Genomic DNA, 21542 nt, shown 5'->3' with positions numbered 1-21542 from the left:
CGGTTAATATGATGTTTTGGCATATAATCTAATAATATGAGTGGTTGTAAATCGCAAACATATTCGTTATTGCCATTGTTCTGCAATTGTTAGTCCTATGATCATATTTTTTTGAACTAAGACAAAGTTCTATACTTGAGATTATCACTAAAATTTCAATCTATTTCTATGTATCATGGTTGATTGATCTTGACCAAACTTTCTTTCTTCATTTTTTTCCCCTCCATATCTGATGAAATTTACCATGGTCGTTAAATTTATGTGAGTCTCAACAGCAACGAATTCATCTCATCTAATTTAAGTGGTGCTTATTATTGATGGCTAGTTTTGTTGTTGGGATGGAATGTATAGGATCTGTCACATTCAACAATAAAGAAAAAAAAATAGTTTGACCGTAGGAAAAGACCGAATACATAGGCATTCTATGTTCAATTTTTTGGAACTTTATGGAGCTAATTCCCTCCAATGATACCTTTATGGAGTCAATTCCCTTTCGAGGATGTGGCCTTCTGACACTCTTATGACATAATATTACGGACATTTAAACACCTTCAATATGAATATAGAGATGGTGACATATTCTAACAGGGGAACCCGGATCAGACGGTTCTGCTCGCTCCATTACCGCCTGATAACTCAACTCAGGATCCACCAGAAGACCACCGGGAGACCTACCGGCCACCCAACCCCTTCCTTTTCCGAACTCGGTCAAGGAAGCGGCTCTGAAAATCCAAGAAAACGACAGGCAATTAACGAAAACAGAATATCCAAAGGTTCCTTCACTTCAAAACGTCCTTCCCAATATTATATAAAAGAAAAAAAAAATAACAGAAAGCCCCACCTCTCCTCCCCCTCTCCTTTCTCCGCATCTCGCCCCCTATAAATTTCAGCCCCCCTCTCCCACTCTGAGCTCCGCCGTTCCTCTCGCCTCTTCTTGGGTCACTGGTGCCTCCTATGGACGTCTTGGCCGCCAATTCCGACCACCCTCCGGCCGCCGAGGACGATAGAGTCTTCCTCGTTCCCTACCGGTAAAGATCCTCCCAGTCCCCTCGATTCTTGCCATCGAGCTCTCTTTTCAAACCGATTTGGACAAATTCGATCCCTATTTGGTCCGGTCTCCGAGCATTGCTGATTCTTGCACTGTGTGGTTGGAAGCTTGGTTTGATGTCTTCGAGTGATTTCCGAGCAGGTGGTGGAGAGAGGCGCAGGAATTGGAGGCGGAGGATGGCCCCAGGGGGATTCCCTACACTGCCACCCCGGTCTCGTCGTCATATGGGATGAAGCTCATCAACAATTTCTTTAGCTCGGATCTGGTTTTTAACCTTCGGAGGGACGATGATATGAAGTGGAACGATGCTGAGGTGGGGGTTTCAGGGCGGTGCTATGCTTTGATTTCCTGGTACAAGTGGTCTTGGGCGCTCCAATGGTGAGAGAACTGAACGTTTTTGTTGCACGATTACGTGCTATTATGTGGTACTTGGTCCGATGGTTTTCTACCTTTTCTTTGCTTAGTTAGAAGATTGGTTTTTACCATAATTTGTTGAGTTGGGCGTATAAGCAATGCTGCATGTAATCATCAGTTTATTATATACACAACTCACAATCGGATGGTAATGTCTGATTTTCTGGTATTGGATGTTGTTATCATCCTAAGTATATTGCACAAAATTTAAATTTCCAAGACATGCCTGTTTTTTAGGACTACGAGTAAAAAAGTTGATAAGGGTGAATGCTTTCTAGGTTGTTGTTGACTTCAAAATTGTGAAGTCTTTTAGAGGCCTTGTCAACAGCCATGAAGAGAATGGAGAATCATTCTTCATTTATTTCAATGTTCCACTCTGACATATTAGACTTAATGGATTAAAAAAATAAAAAAAATAAAAATAGATTTCCCACATATCACCTCTTTAAATATGCTTTCTAATTTATAATTCTAGCTGGATTTCATTTAAGAAAGCAAAATGAGAATATAATATCATTTAGTAGCTTTGGGGAATGATTGGTTAATGTTCAGATCTGGGCCATTTTTGTCTTTTTGAGTGTGATCTCTGGTAGAAAATTCAGTGCAAGATAACATGCCTCTTGCTAGTTCTCCAAGAAAGCGGAACTCTTCCTAAATAAAAGAGGATAATGCAATTGGGGTTAAGCTTACTATTAATTGGCTTTTTTGAAACCTCACCTACTAGTGGAAGCAAACCTGTTTTTGCTATTTTTTTCTTCAAAATAACTGGAGAGGAGAGGGGGTGTGGCCGTGGGGAGGGAGGAGGGAGAGGAATTGGGGTCCCAGTCGAAGCATGAGAGCAGCGGTGTAGGAGGTCTTCTTCGGCACTGCTAGGGGTTGGGGCGAGGTGTGAGAAGTGGGGCCTAGGGATGGGTGTGAGGGGCGAGGGGGTTTGATTTATGTCGACATGACTATTTGCATAGTCAGTAAGAGCGATTTGACATGAATTCTCCTCCTCAAATATTCCATTTTGTATTATGAAAACAAGCTTCTTGAGTGATATCTTTTATTTGGAAAAAGGGAGCCAACGCTGCTAGGAAAGGATATGTTGGGCATGAAAAATGATCTCTCAAATAAGCGAATCCAATGTATGTGTGTTAAGCTCATATAGCTATTAATTCGAACATGGAACACCAGGCTTGAAGAAGGCCCCCTTTAGGGTTCTTTTGTGGAATAGCTTCAAGGTCTCCAGTGGGTCGGCTGCTAGGAGGTGGGTGTTGGGGAAGGAAGTGTGGGGCCGAGGCCAAAGGGAGGGTGGTGGCAAGGGGAGGAGGCTGAAGCGAGAGGCAGGGGGAAGGGAGTGGCTACGATGTAGGTGGCAGGAGGTGGTTAGAGATGGAGGGGGAGGAGGAGGTGGAGGAGAGGATTGGTGTGGGAGTATGGGTCCGAATCCAACGAGAGGTGGGGTAGGGTGATGGGTCTGGGTAGAAGTGAAGAGGAAGAGCAGTGGGGGAGGATGGGTTTGGTGCTAGAAGGAGTAGAGTAGGGCAGGGGATGAGAGGAGGATAGAGATGGAGAAGGGTAGACGGGGAGGGGGTGCATGGAGGAGTTAGGGGGTGCGAAGGAGGAGAGAGGTGCAGGGGAGGGGGGGTCAAAAGCGAATAAGGATGCGAGTGCTCGAGACTGTAGCTCATTTTGCAGTCATTTAGTCATAGGTCAAGTTGTAACAAATTAAGCCTGATTTTCATGGGGCCTGCCAAGGTTTTAAATCCCAGCGAGATGGGAGGCATCCCGGTCATCCCATTCTATTCCTATGAGAAAATAGGACCGGGATGGGGTCGAAACTTTGAAACCCATCCATGCGTGAAGAGAAGAAGAAAAAAAAGAAAAAAAGGTGGGAAAGATGAAGGAAAGAAAAAAATGGAAGGAAAGAAGGAGAAAAAGAAAAGAAAGAAAGGAAGGAAAAAGAAGAAGAAAGATAGGAAGGAAAGAAAGAAGAATGGAAAGAGGAAGAAGAAGAAAAAGGAAAAAAGAAATAAAGGAAGGGATAAGAAAAAGAAAGAAAAAGGAAAGGAAAGAAAGGAAGGCTGAAGAAAAAAAAAAGGAAGAAAGGAAAGAAAGAAGAAAAGGAAGAAAGGAAGAATGGAAAGAAAGAAGAAAAAGAGAGAAACAAAGAAAGATGAAAAGAAAGAAAGAGAGAAATAAAGGAAAGAAGAAAGGGAGAGAGACGGAGGACATCTACTGGGATGCATGATCCCAACTGTTGTAGGATGGGGTGGACAACAGGCATCCTGTTTTATGAAGAAACCAGGACATCCCCATCCCACGGGATGTAAAGCCTTGGAGCCTGCAGCTTAACCTACAAGCTGTTGTCTAGTTGTGGGCCTCCAAACAAATGCCCTGGCCCTTCCCCTAGCTGGACCTGCAGTGTACCAAACAGGCCTATTGTTTTTAAACCTATGTAATCACACAAATCTGCCTGTACCATGCATATTTATCCAATTGGTTCAGTTCTTATGCACTGTGCATATATTGGCATTTTTAACTAGGTGATTTACATCAGTTGTTTTATAATATAAAGATCATTGTACAAGTATTCATACTCGAAATCTTTCGTGAGTGCTGATTGTGCTTTGCATTAGTATGTAGAGCCAAATATCTTTGACTGTTGTGGCAATCCTCCTTTCAGCAGATGCTCCTTTATCTCCCATAGACAACTCCACAAATGGCGATCTATTGCTGATTCAGTTTGCTGATGTTGAAAGAGAACTGTACTTTCCTTTTATAACTAAAATTCTGAAATCACACATTAGGTTGGTGGATTGAAAATTTGGAGCCCTCCCTTATACCACCCTTTCAGCAAAACTAAATATTTTAATAAATACAGGATTCCTGTAACATCTGGCAGCCATTTGGTCGAATTTCAAATTTTGCCTAAGAAATGAAAATCTATCCATACTTCATGCAGCTTGATCGAAGCTTCAGCAGTGATGTGGTTGTCTTGCAATCCCATTGTTATGATATGCTTTGCCTATTGTTGCCATCCTTCTCCATGATAGATCACCGATAGTTTAAATTGTCTATTTCTCTAGAATATTGCTGTACCTGTCCTATTGATTTATTTGAAACCTCCACCATGACTGAGCTCTCCATGTAGTTGTGGGAACTTAAGTTTGATGCACGTTGCTTAGTTAATGGAATCCTTCACGTTCTCCATCATTTTTGAACTTTTAGATTTGTTCTGGAAATGGCACCCAATCATATATTGCCTTCTTTCTTGGATATATTCTTCTGTTAAATCCAAAGTTGTTAAATATGCATTGGGATCTGGTTGTTTCTGCTTGCCTCTGGAAACTTGCCTTACTGATTGGTCAAAATATGATTCCATGCTCATGGGGAGCTCGTGGAAATTGTTCCTCCTTATTACAGTTATATGATTAAAATCACCCAAATATAGTAAAAATCTTGTTATAGAATGATTAAAAAAGTCATATTCTGTGTTCTAATAAATAACTTTATTTAGTTGATAATTAAGTCATGGCCTTCTCCTACCTGTTTGGTCATATCATTTTCGAGCTATCTGGCCAGTTTTCAAGCATTAGTATATTTTTGTATATTTCATATTCTTAAGAAAATCAGAATAAAACATGATAAATATGAAAAGTTTCACCTTTTTTTATCAAATTTAAAATATTTTATTTTTTCACATCTTTTTTCTTCATTTGTTTTACTATGATTCCACTCAAAAAGAACAAAGAATTATGAGAAGTAACTATGCTGAATGCTTGGAGAACTAACTGCGCCATTGCTTTGCTTCTTAATAACTCTTATGTTGTTCGTAACTCAAAATTTAGTTAGTTGAGGATCATCCGATTGGGCCTGGTTCTGTACCAACTTATACCTCTACTTAGATACTAAGCGCTCCCATTTATAGATGCAGAGAAAACTGGAAAGAGGGAGGATATTTGATAAACATCTATAGGTGTTTATCCATCTATAAGTTCATACGTTCACTTCAACCCAACATGCTTTTAATCCTCGCTACTTGTTCTCATATCTTAAATAATCCTGCTCAAATTTGCATTCTACATGCAAACACTTGCATATATGTTATACAGTGCATTGTATAATGCAGATAACAGTCTAATTATGCTAGTTTAATTATACTAAACAGTGTCACATGAACTTTTCCGATCTCATGCTCCTTACAATAATGGGCATGGTTTCATTACAGGTTCTTATCCTCACGTTTAGGGCATGGTCTGCATTGCTCTATTAATTTTTATTTTATGTTTGGTGCCACTTGTTTAGTCATGATTTATAGTATTCAGATTTCATTGTTGTGCCATTTAATTTGCTAGAAGTTTGTTGGACTGGGTTGCATTTGTTTACCTTTGTTCATTGTTTTGGCCTGCATGGTTATCATGATGTTTCTGATATCTATCTAATTCTTCCATATGTAACCCCTGTTTTGTTCCTTCCCTTTATAGGCATAGTGCTTCCAATTCGACGATGAAGACCATCAAGAACTTGTCCTTCACGGAAGATGGTGTGACTGATGTTTATCCTGTAATGCTGAGGATCTCTGTTACACGGGAATCAAATATATTGACCGTAAAGATTGGCAAAAAGGTCTGTCTTGATGTCATTTTCAGTTGAATATATCTCCATATCTGTTTCAATAACAGTTGTTGAAATTCTGAAGTTGGTAGCTTCCATTTACCTAGGTTGGTTGATGATTTATATTTATAATTTATTATTATTTAATAGGTGTTAGGAGTGGGCAAACTCTCTATTTATCGAGATTAAAAGTTGCTCTTTAATGCCCTTTTAAAATTGATACAATGTGAAAGTTAATGAATGCATCTTTCAATGGAGTGGTCTCTCAATGTTGTGGTACCATGTGAACAGTTATCATAAACTGCAAGCTGCATAACTAGTATGCTGTTTGCTAAATGAGTGATTTTCATATAGTTCGAGGTCCGACTTTAGCACGTACTAGAAAGGATTCGCTTTAGAGGAGAAAATATAAGTGCTGCTAATCTGATGCACTGCTCTTATCTCTCACATGGGTTTTGCAATTTGTTTTATTACAAAGAAAACAGTCTGTATTGTAGCACATCACCAGTGGGGCTACAACTCAGGTCGTTTGGATCGGGTTGAGGGTAAAGCACAACCAAACCCAAACTCTACATCCCTCAACCCTAACCCAACCTGAACAGTCTCGAGTTGGGATTTATCTAACCAACCCAACCCAACCCCATCATAAGCCAAATTCGGGATGGGTCGGCTTCGGTGGGTCATGTTGGATTAACTGATTGAGTTTGTTGTGCCATGTTAGTTGGATTAAATCGGGTTAAATAGGAATTTTAAGGTAAGGAAACATTTGGAACATGTTTATTGAATTAATATTTGTTAAATTAAGGCCTCAACCATTCATAAACTTCAATTATACATTTACACGTACTTTGATAAGGTTAAAGATACAATTGTGTAAACATATAACGACCTACATAAATTTAAATATGATTTATTTATTTAGTTATATATTGGGTCATGTCGGGTTAAGTTGGGTTGGGTTCGAACCAGGTTTGGGTTGGAGGTCAACCCAAAATCAACCTTACTTGAGGCTGGGTTGGGATGTTTTAGTCCAAGCTCCACCTAAGTTTATAAAACCTAAATGAGCGCTACCAAATGGGTCAGTTGGGCAATGGGTTTGGTTTGAGCCTAATTCAAGTTGCACCCCTATAATCAACAGATTAGTGATGAACCATCTTCAAGAAGTATGATTTCAATGCAGTGTATATGTTAAAACAAGTTTAGGTGTTGTTGAAGATCATGCATCATGTTGTGGAAACCTACTTGGGCTTGTGGATTCATTGATGGTTTTGAATATTTATTGAGCCAAAAGAGGAATCATGATTATCGCTAAGGTAGCTTGAGTATTATAAAGACAAGTAGAAGATATGAAGCTAATTTCATAGGGACAATGAGTTAATTTGATGGGCTTTGATTATGTCTGTTTGAACTATTAGCTTGTTAAGACGACCTGTTTACAATGTTGAAAGTACATGGAACAAAATCATAAGATGTTGGCAGTGTTTTTACAAATGGATCATGTCACTAGAAGCCTAAGGAGCTATTTTTTATGGTAATCAATTAACTTAATAAGATTATAATCTATGAGTATTTTAGAAGGAGAGTCTAAACATTGGGAGTTAAAGGATCTAGAATATAGTTTTATGATAGGAAAGTTAGCATAAAGCTAGGATAGGTTGTTTCAAGGTTTGCCGTACCGCCTCATACCATCCGATATGGGGCATATCATATTGTATTGGGAGAAAACCGGTACGAAACACATAGTCAAGTTGGTACAAGCTCTGTACCGCCCGTACCAGGGCGTACTGTTCCGTACCGAGGTATACCGATTTATACCAAGGCATACCGAGGTGCGTACTGGTCCGTATCGAGGCATACCAAGATAAAAATTGAGAAAATGGATAAGAGTGCTATTTTAGCACAGAGATGTACCATACCGTACCGAATTGATAAAGTACTGATAAGTACTGAGATTGCGGACCTTGGGTTGCATGCTAATATGGATTGGAAAGTTGACATAAAGCTAGGATAGTCTGCATGCTAGTATGGTAATAAGTGTGACTGGTTGTTTTGAAATGCAGCTGGACAATCTATTGCATATAAACTTAAGGTCATATGTTAAACTTCTGTATTTGGGGTTAGTTTGTCAAATATATAGTGATTGTGCCAATCTGACATAGGCATGGTATAGATTTTTTATTCTGCTGTCCCTTGGCATGAATCAACATGATTATATGTATTATATCAATAAAACATATGCTGCTTCCATGCATGATATTTTTAAAGACTATACAACTAAAAAGCTAAGCTCGGTCAGGAAAACTATTTTTTGTTGCATTTATGGTACAAGTTTTTAATAGTCAAAACATGTTTCATTCATCAGTAAACTCAAGCATTATGAGCTATGTTTCGTATTGATTGGTGATAAGCATGTCATAGACATTTCCTTTGTATGAAGTCCATATGACCTTAATAATTCAACTTGTAAGTCAGCTGACCACAACTAACCCGAACCCAAAACACATGGTCGCTTTAGCTGATTAAGATCCAATGTGTTTACTTATGCAATGTAACAGGAAAATCAAGAGGTGGTTGGACCTAATGGTGGGCAAGCGGGAGTAGCATCAAAGTGTTGAGTATGGTGATAGTCGAATGGATGTATGTCTGATTGGCAGTTTTGTTTATACGGTGGTCGAAAATAGCTGGTGATTGTCTTGCTAGATCTGCTTGGCGATGGCTAGATGCGCTAAGATGGCAATATCTAGGGTTGAGTGAGCTGAACATCCATTGGGTAGCCAGATCTGATACATAAAAGTTGGCTTATTTGATGGTGGCATGGTTGAATATAGCGATTGTGTGGCTGGATTTGGTTTTGGGTGGTATAAGAGGATGAGTGGGGTGGGGAGCAGGGAGGTGCTTTGTTGATGGTGGCAAGGCTGTATCTATTAGAGGTGTGGTTGGATCTGCAATTGGGTGGGCTGGGAGGATGAACAGGGAGGGAAGGAAAGGGGAAGGAGGGATTGGCCAACTAATGGTGGCATGGCTAGATCTAACAGTTACGTGGTCGGATATGGAACCGAAAGACCATAGTGGCTGAGAGGATAGAAGAGGGAAACGAGAGGAGTGAAGAGGGTAAGAAGGGGGAAGAGAGAGAGAGAGAGAGAGAGAGAGAGAGAGAGAGAGAGAGAGAGCAGAGGAGAGGGGAAGGAAAGGTTGAGGGGGAAGGGGAAGGAAAAGGGGAGGAGATGTGGTGGAGTGGGAAGAAGGAAGAGGAGAGGCGATGAATGGAGGGGGTTAGAAGGGAATTGTCTTTGGGTGGACAGCAAGGGGTAGAATAGTTTTCCTTTTCACTTCCTTGATCTTGCATGTTATACTATATAGTATAATTTAGAATTTTAGATAAATATAATACACATATAAATATGATAAAAGTGTAGGGTTTATATTCAACAGCTCAAGGCCCATTCAAATTATACCCAACTTGACTGCCAATGAGTCAGATTTGTCAGACCTATACTTGACTCATGGTCTCAAGAGGTCAGGTTAAAAGGTTTGGGTTTGGTTGGAGCAGGTCAGGTAATTGCATTAGTTCCTTGTTGCCACCCCATATAACTTAATGTGATGCAATGAGGTCAATTCTATGGCGTTGCCACCTTGGGTTAGTTCTGCCTGATGCCATCTATATTTTGTCCTTTCATTCCTAGCATTTTTTTGGACCACCACTACCTTTTCATGGCACTTTGATATGCTTCTCTTCTATGCAGTTATTGTTACAATCGATCGATTATTGTTTTACTCTAATAACACTTAAAATTTTAAAAGGATAAAAATCTCCCTCAACTCAAATGAAACTAATATATAATACTTTTCAGAAATGTATTTAACTAATTTGGCACGTTCTGATGATAAATTGAATAGTCCCACACTCCCACTATTTCTCTCACTTTTTTAGTGATTTTTTTTAAAAACGAAAGAAAGGCAAAGTATTTTATAGTATAGCATCCATGTAAGGGTGCTTCTAGCTTGATATGGTGTCACTGTAATACTCTAAGAGCTAAAACAAAATTATTATTTATATTTTAGTATAGCTAGTTCTTCAAGAGATATTTGACTTTATTTTGTCTATTTAGTAGCAAATGAATTCTAATATTTGGTGTCTCTAGAAAAATTTTCGGAAACCATGGTAGGTATTCCATATGAGAAGGGTTAATAAAGGACTTAAGAAAATTAAATTAGATATACAGGAGAGAAGGGAGGTTGATGCAAGCTACAAAATTGTCCTTTTCTGGAATGGGCACTGGGTGCATTATTTCTGCTCCAAATTTCATTTGTTTGATAAAACTCAACTTAATTGTGTCATTATTGAGATGTTGGATTTTTTTGATGTGGGTGTTATGAAATATTAACATGCCATTAATTGTGGATTCCAAATGTGAAGTTTCTAAGTCCTGCTTTTACATGCACTTGGTTGTCCAAATCATGCATTTACACCTTAAATGGCTTATTCAATGAAGCTCCTCTTTCTTTTGAAAATAGTGTTGCCAATTCACATAAGTGGCTATTAGTTTGTTATGTTCTATTATATTGGTTGTTTATTTATTGTACCAACTATGACATGACTCTTATTATTTAGCTGGGACCAAATTCTGTTCTTTATCTTGTCATTAGCAAGTACTCGGGGAAGATTTGCTTGGAGTAGATTGTTAAAAGAGTAGTGTTGAGCTATATTGGAGTACAAGATTTTTCTTTTTTTTTCTTTTTGCTTTTATGGGAATATATATATATATATATATATATATATATCATATTTCTTTGAGTATGTGGAAGATCTTCTTCTTTCCTTAATAAGCTATGATAGTCTTTTGTCTTTCAGGACAACACAGTTGAGAATTACAAAAGAGCAAGCAAGATTTTCAGTGTGGATTCTGAACCTGTATGTTGCCTATATTTAATGGGCATTTTCTTCTTTTAGCATTGGGAGGAAGTTTATAGAATTTTTGGCCTTTTATTCATTCTATCTTTTGTTGGGAAAAGGTTCGCATTTGGGACTTTTGTGGGCACATAAACCTCATATTAATGAATGAGTGGAATAGGTTGCCTCAAGATTGTCAACGTCACACAGATCAAGAGGTAACTCTGGTTTACTTGAAGAGGTTCATTTATAATAATTTTTTTCTTTGTTATAATATATGATGGTACACTGGGTTTTTCTGGTCTTTGCATTTTCTTTGGTGATTCTGGTTTTATTATTTATAGAAGAGTGTTCTTGTTGGTGTATAAGCAACTTGTAACACTGTAACCATTATGTAATGTAGTATCAGTCATTCTTGCAATTGTTGTGCACTTTCAGTTGTTCAGTGTGGGGAGTTTTTACATGACAAATTAAGTGTTTATTGTTCTATTTTTTTTTTCTTTGCTTATGTCCAGTAGCTTTGAACTTTAAGGTCTAAATTTGGAGGGAAATATATAGTATCTTTCATGACTTACTTGACATATGCATGATATTGAATATATAAAAATATCCTAGTAATTGACTTTTTAAAAGACAACAGGGAAGAAACAATATCAGTATGTGCAATTAAAAGACCATAGTACAATTCATATTTAAATTGTTTTTTCTCTTGAGCAATCAGTTCATATTTAAGTTGTTACTTTGATGAAATAAGAATTCATCGAACAGGTCAGAAGTGTAAACACATAGACTTCTAGGGTGCTGTACCTGTGCCTACCACATCTGTATTTAATGCAAGTGAACCTGGGATATGATCAATATATGTAAGATACCTTGTGTTCTCCATGGTTTCATTTGCCAATTGACAAACTAAAATATTCTAGAGTTACATATGAAATCTTAAATGAATAATGTGAAAAAACTGAAAGATGCCCGTGACCAATAAAATCATTATAGGTTGAATGATCCTGAGATGTAGAGTCAAAGTGACAGTCGATCATCATATTTATGAGGTTTACTAGAAATTCCTAGTCAGTAATGAGCTTAAACAGGTTTCATAGGGCAGTGGGATAGCCAGTAAAGATGATCAGAAGGTGCCTATGCATAAGTTATGCATAATTGTAGGCAGAGCTATAATGCGAGATTGTGTGTCTTGAGACACTAGGGAGGACAATCAGAAGCAGCTGACTTATAGAAAGCTTAAGAGCTGCAGATCGAATTTGTGTGCGCGCATGTGTAACTGTGCCTGTTAGACATAGCTTTCTTCTGATCAAATTGAAGCTTTAGTTGTAACATTCAAAATGAGTCATGTGCATTCTAAGTTGAGGATCCACACCATTAGAATTGATTTTGAGAATTTAGAATACCTGAAATCACAAAAAAATCTGTATACATAGAGAACAAGCAGATTACACCAATAGAGCTAGTATGCTAAAATATATTGTAGTCATATAGTTTTTCAGTTGCCATCATTGACCATAATTGACATATCTCAAATTGCACACAAAGATGCTTTAAACCCTGAAAGAGATCAAAACACTAACACCATTGGGGTTACATCATGAATACTGATGCTGATGTAGGAATTCTAGAGTACATATAAATTTTGGTTTCCATGTATTATGAATGCTGAAGATCATGCTAATTGCGTGGATGTTAATTTAGATGTCATTTTGATTCCCGACTATCCCATGTTAGTTTGCAGCCTGTGACTGGCAACAATCGTATGAGGCTAGTTACCAAATGCATGCGTATACCATCAACAGGCCCAACATAATCACAACATAGCAATTATTGCTGAGATGTAATCAATAACATACTTAAAAATATTGGTTTCAGACATGAAAACTTCATTTCATCCATGACAATAAATCCTACTATAAAAATCATAAAGATATTTTCATCATAATAACCCTATTTCATAGGATATAATTATATACATAAGGTGTCAATGCCTTTATATAGGAGGAAGCATGCGAGAATTGTTACCTGGTGCTAACTAAACACCTCACAAATTTCTCAAACACTTTAGAAATTAACCTAAAACAAGGTAATTTGGGGTTAGAAATCAAGGTCTGCCGAACTGGTGCCAGGACCGGTGCCAGTTAGCGGCCAGTTTGGTATGGTATTGGTTCGGTACCGTACCAATACACGGTACGTAATGTCGTGCTGGTTCTGAACTGACACACCATTTTTTTCAATATTTTTAAGTTCGAATTAATGGTAATCAATTTTTTCAATTTTTTTAATGATTTTAAGTATAATTTAATGTTTCTTGATATTTCTTTTTCTCCTCCTCCTCCTCCTCCTTCCTCCTCCTTGAATCGGAACCGAACTGATTCTGCGCCAGTTCAGCTTGATGCAGCTTTTTCTTCTTCTTCTCTTTTAATTGGAGTACAAAATTTTTAGGAGTTAGTTCTAAATTTTTTGTACTTCCCTACAAAATTTTTAGGAGTTAGTTCTAAATTTCTGATACTACCCTATTGAATTAAAGCTATTAAATTAAAAATTCCCTCCTTGAATCGGAATCGATCCGGTTCCTTGTCGGTTCAGCTCGGTACAACTTCTTCTTCTTCTTGAATCGGAGTACAAAATTTTAGGAGATAGTTCTAAATTTCCTATACTTCCCTACAAAATTTTTAAGAGTTATTTCTAAGTTTCCTATACTTCCCTATTGAATTAAAGCTATTAAATTAAAAATTCAAGGAACGAGTATTTTACCTCAATCACGATGCCTTGTAGGAGAGGGTTTCCTAACTAAACCTCGCTGGTCCTTGTCATGAGTGGTAGCTTCTTTATATGACAAAGAGAAGATGGGAAAGAGCAAGAGAAAGATAGAGTGTGACGGAGGGAGAGTGTATAAGAGAGGGAGGGGGAGTGTTTGTGTGAGAGAGAGTGGGATGGTGAGAGGCAGGAGCGAGTGAAAGAGAGATAGGGAGAAGGATGCGAGAGAGAAAGGGAGAGAGAGATTGAGAGATGAGATAGAGGGAGAGAGTGAGAGGCACTAGGCATCGGGGAAAAGAACGCACACAACACGTGCACGTTATAACCAAAAGAGGCACTACATCCTTCTTCATTAACTGAATTTTGTCCTCAAAATTGACATACTTGAATTATCAGAATGCTAGTGATGCTTCTCTTCATCTCCTTTTCAAACTCCCAGGCAAGGAAGGTACCATCCCGAACCGTCTGATTTGTAGTGTACCAAACTATATCGGAGGTGGACCAGCATGGTTCCGCCCCTCAGTTTGAGAAATCAGGCAAGGGAGGGGGAGAGGAAGAAAGAGAGGAAAAGAGAGAGGTAGGAAGGGAGGGAGAGGGAGAGGAAGAGGGAGGGGGGGAGAGACCAAGAGAGAGCGGTCTGCTGATTTCATTTAAGAAGTTTAAAAAAAAATTAGTTGTGGAGATAAAATAGAGGTTCCTCTATTTCGTGCAGTAGCTGTCTACAGAGGAGATGGAGGCTCGAAAGCTCTCTCTTTCTCAGCCTCTCTCCCCTCCATCTCCCTCTCTCTCGCTCCCTTCCTCTCCCTCTCTCTCTCCTTCTCTTTCCTTCTCCCTCTCCCCTCCTCCCTTGCCGGCTTTGGTTTTGTCAATACAGCCCAAAATGGAATGGCACTGAGCAACCATTACAGGGCCCGATACCGGCACGACATACTTTGCTCCTAGATGTTCTCCCTATATATGATACCTCCATTGGACCTTAATATAGGGTATAGGGAACAATATATCATCTCAAAACCCACTCCTTCCTGTCAATCAAGGATCACGATACTGTACCAAACTGAACTGTATAGTGCGTACCGTATCGGTTCGGTACCGGTACATGGTACAGAAGGGCGTACCGACACTTGGTATGCCGAACCTGCCTCGTACCATACCGTATCGACAAAGTGAGTGTGGCATTGGTACAGAGCAGTACTGAGATGGCGTACCATGCTATCAACAATATTTAGTGGCTTCTTTTCATAGATTTTTTTTTCTAAGGTCATGAAGTTTAGACTCCACCATGTGGGTAGGATTTAGCATATATTTTCTCAAAATTGATACATCGAAAACATTGTGTAATGTGTACACTAGCCAGAGTAGATGGTAATGCCACAGAATATGCCACCTTTCCAACCCTATCCAGGATCTCAAGTGGGCCCACATATTTGGGACTTGCCCCGAGTTCCAAATCTCGTTACACCTTTAGAAAGTCACACCTTCAAGAACACATGTTCCCTATTTGAAACTATACATCTCTTCTCTGTTAGCTTTTCTATGTACTTTGAACTACTCGAAATCTCTCTTGAATCAACGATACATTATCAACTGTCATTTGCACAAGTTCTAGACCCAAGAATCTTCTTTCACGGACATCATCCTAGCATATCATAGATCAGTATTTCCTCCTATATACTGCCTCAAAGGGGGCCATTTTAATGCTAGCTTGATAGCTATTGTTATAAGCAAGCTCCGCCAAAGGTTAGTGTTCATCTCCTGAAACTCCAAATTCAACATACAGGCCTTGAGCATATCGTCCAGAATTTGGATTATCCTTTCTGATTTTCCGTTTGTATGAGGGTGGAAGATTGCACTAAAGTTTGATCTGGTCCCTATTACCTTGTGTAGGCCCTTCCAAAATTGAGAGTTAAATCTTATGTTCTTATATGAAACTAACTGTCCCATGAATTTTCACAATCTCCTTGAAGTATAGTCTTGCTAGTTTTGCAGGAGTAAAGCCAATTTTGATGGGTAAAAGGTGTGCTGACTTTGTAAGCCTGTCCATAATCACTCAAATGGCATCATTTCTGCTAAGGCAGCTTGACACAAAGTCCTTGGTGATATGTTCCCATTCCATTGTGGGATATCAAGAGGTCGCAACAGCTTGCTTGGCCTTTTTCACTTGTTGATATATAAGGCAGTGTGTAACATACTTTGCTCTCTCTCTCTTCATGTTATTCAACTAATATAACTCCTTTTGGTCCCTATACATCTTAGTGCTCCAGGATGCATTGTGTATTTAATCTGAGGCTTCCTCCAAAATTTCTCTTTTATATCGGGATCCATTGGTACAAAGCCTGTACCCATGCCTCAAAGAGTGATCCTATTAGATTCGGAATTTAGACCCAAGCATGGACTCTACTATACTCCTGATTTTCAGCAACCATGGGTCATTACTGTGAACAGTCTTAGTCCCATCAATCAGTGTAGGCTGGACTTGAAGACTAGCCAATTGTGTCCGTGAATCATTCAACCATATTTCTATCCTCAAGTTCTCTTATCTTCCAAGATATGCCTCTATGTAGCGATCAAAGCAGCCAAATTTCCTAAGGACTTCTAGCTTAAGGCATCTGCTACAATGTTTTCCCTCCCTTGATGGTTATTGATGGCCAGTTTATAATATTTCAATAACTCTAACCATCTCATTTGTCTCATGTTTAGCTCATTCTAGGTGAAAATGTATTTTAAGATCAAAAAATCTATTTTAAACTCTTTGATCATAAACATTTCACATGTCATCCCATATAAATAGTGCATCCAAATCTTAAGGGCAAAAATCATGGCTACTAACTTCAGATCATGAGTAGGTTGTGCTGATATGGCTTTAGTTTTTTTGGAAGCATAAGCTATCACTTTCCCATTCTATATCAACAGATAACCCAGACCCTTCCTAGCGAGGTCGTTGTAAATGTTGAAGCCCCCACTCCCTGTCGGCATAGTCAAAACTAGGGTCGATATCAAGCTCCTCTTTAGCTCTTGGAAGCTCTTTTCACACTCTTTAGTCCCCTCAAACTTGGCCAGTTTTTGAGTTATGCAGGTCAAAGTCTCAGGAATGTGAGGAAAGCCTTCAACAAATCTTCTCTAATATCTAGCTAATATAGAAATTTGCGTACTTCTGAAATCATGGTCTGCCGAACTAGTCCGTACCGGTCGGTTCGGCCCGGTACAAACCGGTCCGGCCTGGAACCGGTATCCGGACAGCGTGGATACCGGTTCCAACTGTCCGGATATCGGTTCCGGCTATTTTTGGGCTGGTACCGAACGGTACGCATGCGCATCGGCTGCATACCGATATCGTACCGGCTCGTATCGGTACGAACTCGCGGGCATGGGGCAGAGCAAGTACTGGTTTGCACCGGTACCAATTTTTTTTAACCATTTCGGGCCACGCGCTCCCTCGGGGCAGAGCACCCCTTGCGGGCGCGGGGCAAAGCGCCCCCTGCGGGCGTGGGGCTGCGCGCCAGGAACCGCACGCTGTTCAACTGCACGCGGGCGCGATTCCCCCCGTGTGGTTCACCCGCTCGCGCGCGGATGTGAACCCAAAAAAAAAATTGTGCTGGGCGCGCGCTTTCCGCCCTGCGCGATTCCGCGCGCGGTTCCACTGCGTGTGGCGCGATTCCACTGCGCTGGGAACCGCCATGGACGCGATTCCACCGCGTTGGGAACTTCCCCGCGTGCTTCATAAATGGCACAGAGTGGCATTAAAGTGGCATTTAATGCCACTCTGTGGCCAGCCTGGCGCGTCCGCGCGTAGACGTGAACCGAAAAAAAAAAATTGCCGCGTCCGCGGGCGGATGGAACAAAAAAAAGAAGAAGACCGGTTCGTACTGGACCGGTCTTGAACCGGTTCGGTAGGCGACCGGTACGCCTACCGGTACCGGTTCAGCATACCTTATCTGAAACATTGGTTGATTTGCTCCATTCCATTATCGCCTCTGCTTCTTTGGTCCATTGAAATCTCCATCCATGAATATCACATTCCCGAGGAAGGAGATATTGTCTAGTAAGTTCTTCTCCCTCAGGATTTGCAGCATTATGCTAGATTCTTTGCATGCTACATGAAGGTATCATCCATAAATACCATTACAAACTGCTCCAGATAGGGTTTGAAAATCCTATTCATTAGGTCCATAAATGTTGCAGGAGCATTGGTCAACCCCAAGCAGTATCATTAGAAATTAATAATGCCCACACCTCAATCTGAAAGCTGTTTTTGGCATATTTTAGCTTTAATTTTCAGCTAGTGGAAGCCAAATTGAAGGTCAATCTTGGAGAAGTCATGTGGTCCCTGCAGTTGATCAAATAAATCATCAATTCTCAACAAAGGGTACTTGTTCCATACCATTACCTTGTTGAGCTCCCGGTAGTCAATGTAGAGCTGAAGGTTTCTATCCTTCTTTACAAATCATCAATTCCTGAAACTGCTCCTTCAGCTCCTTCAGTCTAGCTTAGATGTGGAGCCTTAGAGATTGGACTAGTGCTTGGCACCAAGTCGATGGAGAAATCTATTTCCCTATTTGGAGGCAACCCTAGCAGATCTTCTCGGAAGATATTTAGAAATTTCATAATTGGGAAAAAAGAAGCATAGATGAAATCTTGAAAGAATTTTGAATTTTAAAATTAATAAATAAACAATCCATAAAATGCCCATTGCAATCTTAAGAATTCTTGCGGAAATTGGCTCTTAATCCATTTGTTTCATTTGTCCAAATTCCTTTTTCATCGTTAAGTTTATACCAAGGTTGGCTGAATCGGACCGAACCGCCGGTATGGCCTGTATCGAGCCGACCTGGTGGGGAACCGGGTCGGTTCGGCTGTTAAATTCAGTTTCGGCCTCGAATTGGCCGGATGAATTCCGAACCATCCAAAACAAGCCGAAAAAGGCTGAAACCGGACCAAACCGACTGAAATGGGCCGAAACTATTCGGAATCAGCCGAATCGGGTCCGGTTCGCACCGAGTCGACCCAATTTGGAATCGGGCCCCCTCCTTTTCTTCTTTTGTTAAAAGGTGTTGGGAACCAACACCTTCTTTCTTGTTTGGTTTAGAGTCTTTAGGCCTAAACAACTCCCCCTTCACTCCAATTTAAAAAATTACACCGATTCAATGCGATTGAAGGAAGATCCAAGCCTTAATAATGGGTGCTTCCTCTCCTCTATATCATTCCTTTTAATTTTTGGGCTCCAAAAAAATAGCTCAAAATTTGCAAAATAAGAGGATATCATGCTAAAATTTTTGATTTGGGCATGACTTTATGATATGTTGTACATCTATAGATGATCTACATGATGACATAAAATTTTTTAATTTTTAGTTTATATAAATTTTTTAAAAAATAAAAAATATACTTTTGGATTAAAAAATAATATATATATAAAATAAAATTAAAAAAACTGTAAAATCAGAAGTGTATTTAGGGGCATGCAAGCTACTCTTTGGCAAACTTTGGTGTCAATTTATTCAAGTTTTGAAGCGATCATGCGCATAGTGGCCTATTTCTAAATTTAAAAAAAATTAAGAAATAAGTAGCCCTATATGCATGCCTACAAGCCTAGAAAAATGTATGTAGCATCTATTATTAGGTTCTATATGGATCTGAGTTAAAATTATTTTTTAAAATATTTATATTTATAAATATTTTTTTTAAATTTAAAAATAATTAAAAATATGTAATTAATACCAAAAATTATAAAAATTAGCAGTACATGTATTTTTTATATTATATCTAATTGATTGTATTATTTTATATTTTTTATCTCACTATATTTGAGGATATTTTATATTGCTTCTTGTAGCATGCAATATTTCACTAATGATTTTATATTTTGTATCATTTTAAAATAATAAGATGTATCATTTAGGTTAAATTGAAATAAAAAAATAAAAAAAAATCAAAAAATACTAAAAAATATCAAATTAGGCTTAAAATCATTAAAAAAGTTGAAAAGATTGATTATCAATTAATTGAACTTGAAAAACTCAAAAAAAAGGCGTGCTGGTTTCAAACCGGCACGTCCAAACGTACTGTGCATCGATACGGTACTGAATCAGTACCGTACTGACCTGTCCAACTAGTGCGGATTTTGGTACCAATTCGGCAGACCTTGGTTTATAGTAATCTATATTATAAATGGCCAAAGTATGCCTTTTCTATTTTTTATATACCCGCTGTCTTATTACAGGATTAGGAGACCACATTATTTGTTGCTATAGTGGTCTTCAAATTGTTTTGAAATTCATAAGAGTTTCTAGAAAGGGAGAGTCCAAGCTCACAAAAGAAATACTTAGTTGGATAGAGCGAGGTCTGCCGAATTGATACCAATACCGGTATCCATACCGGTTCGTGGACAACCAGTACCGTACCGACACGTACGCTTGGGCATGCTGGTTCTGAGCCAACAAACTAGCACGCCCATTTATTTTTAAGTTTTCAAGTTAATTAATTGGTAATCAATCTTTTCAACTTTTTCAATGATTTTAAGTCTAATTGGTATTTTTTTTGATATTTTTTGATGTTTCTATGATCCTGGTTTAATCTAAATAATGCATCTTATAGTTTTAAAGTGATACACAACATAAAATGGTTAGTGAGATATTGCATGCTACAAGAAGCAACATGAAAAATTCTAAAATCAACTAGTGAGGTAAACAATATAAAATAATACAATCAATTATATATATTTAAAATACAAAAGACATATCGATATCTAAAATTTCGTCGAGTGGCGATGCCTCTCGTAGATATCCGAACATTAACGTAATCAAGAGGCACGTCAGCCCACCTTTCTAACCAAGCGGCGTAGTCTTATATATTCATCCTATAAGAAATGTGCTTTGGGTTATAAGCGCTCTCAGATCTCTCGCTAAAGCTCTAACTTTGAGAGACATCCTCTTGCTGATGATACGACTGTGAAGGAGTTTATCCGAATAAGCCGACAACAAAATTTGATCCGTAAGATGCTCTGAGCTGCGTAAGATAGTAGCCACCGGAAGATGCCTCAGACACTATATCTATATCGTATCTGTATGGGTTATAGGCTGCCTATGGCTGTAGGTAATAGGATCTAGCATACGACTTGGAACCTGATACGTCTATGAATTATACTCTATGTGCGAGGTCATTTGCAGCTGCATCGTATCCTCCTGAATAATCTTGAGGAGTCCGTCTCCTATATGCAATTGTATTTTTGCAGGCTCTACCAGATCGTACACCGTGGTCTCTATCTTGTATAGCATGTGTAAATTGGAACTCACCGATAAATCGAAGACCATCTTCCTCCACTCCCTTCTTGGCTAACATATCCATGACCACCAGAACTGCTGCTCCTAGTCTCTGAATCTGAGTGAATTGGCTCCTCATCCACTCTCCACGAGGGCTGCAGGTGCATTTTGTTTTTCTTTTTTGGTCTGCTGAGCAACTGTCTGCTTATCCTTCATGCCCCTCTCTGCTTTCTTACCCTTTGTGCCTCTCTCCGCTTGCTTACTTTTCATCCCCCATCCCTTTTTGCCTAGCTATGTTGGAAGGATGGATGTCGCCCTCCTGATTGAGTCGACAAGGTAGCATAGTGGTCTTGTCTAAACATCTCTCGATCATATCTCCGAGAGGATGTCTCAGACAAGGTGCCATGTGATAGCCAGCTTTTCAGGGACCCCTATGGCTGTGGCTGATTAGCTGGAAGGATGCATGGAATATTGCGATCTGCCCATTGCCCTGCATCGACCCTAGCCTCGTTGGCCACGAAACTGGTCAGTCATGGAGACGATCCTTGCTCATCAAGCTCCAGCTCCT

General features: G+C 39.2%; 1 protein-coding gene across 5 annotated transcripts in view; it reads left to right on the top strand.

Annotated features, from left to right (window-relative positions):
• The first annotated feature begins 836 nt into the window (after positions 1-836).
• The window catches only part of LOC103714421 (ubiquitin carboxyl-terminal hydrolase 8-like), a 34846-nt gene continuing 14140 nt past the window's right edge, over positions 837-21542 (top strand). For all 5 annotated transcript variants that reach the window (XM_026807407.2, XM_026807406.2, XM_008801663.3 and 2 more), the window contains exons 1-5: positions 837-1028; positions 1190-1426; positions 5932-6073; positions 10914-10973; positions 11075-11170. In XM_026807407.2, coding sequence (XP_026663208.2) covers positions 955-1028; positions 1190-1426; positions 5932-6073; positions 10914-10973; positions 11075-11170 — 609 coding nt within the window. In that variant the 5' untranslated portion in view covers positions 837-954. The remainder of the gene's footprint in view (positions 1029-1189; positions 1427-5931; positions 6074-10913; positions 10974-11074; positions 11171-21542) is intronic.

The sequence above is a fragment of the Phoenix dactylifera genome, unplaced genomic scaffold, assembly GCF_009389715.1.
Source record: "Phoenix dactylifera cultivar Barhee BC4 unplaced genomic scaffold, palm_55x_up_171113_PBpolish2nd_filt_p 000284F, whole genome shotgun sequence".
Classification (NCBI taxonomy): Eukaryota; Viridiplantae; Streptophyta; class Magnoliopsida; order Arecales; family Arecaceae; genus Phoenix; species Phoenix dactylifera.
Note: the sequence above shows the minus strand (reverse complement) of the source record. Positions and strands in the feature narration are given on the sequence as shown.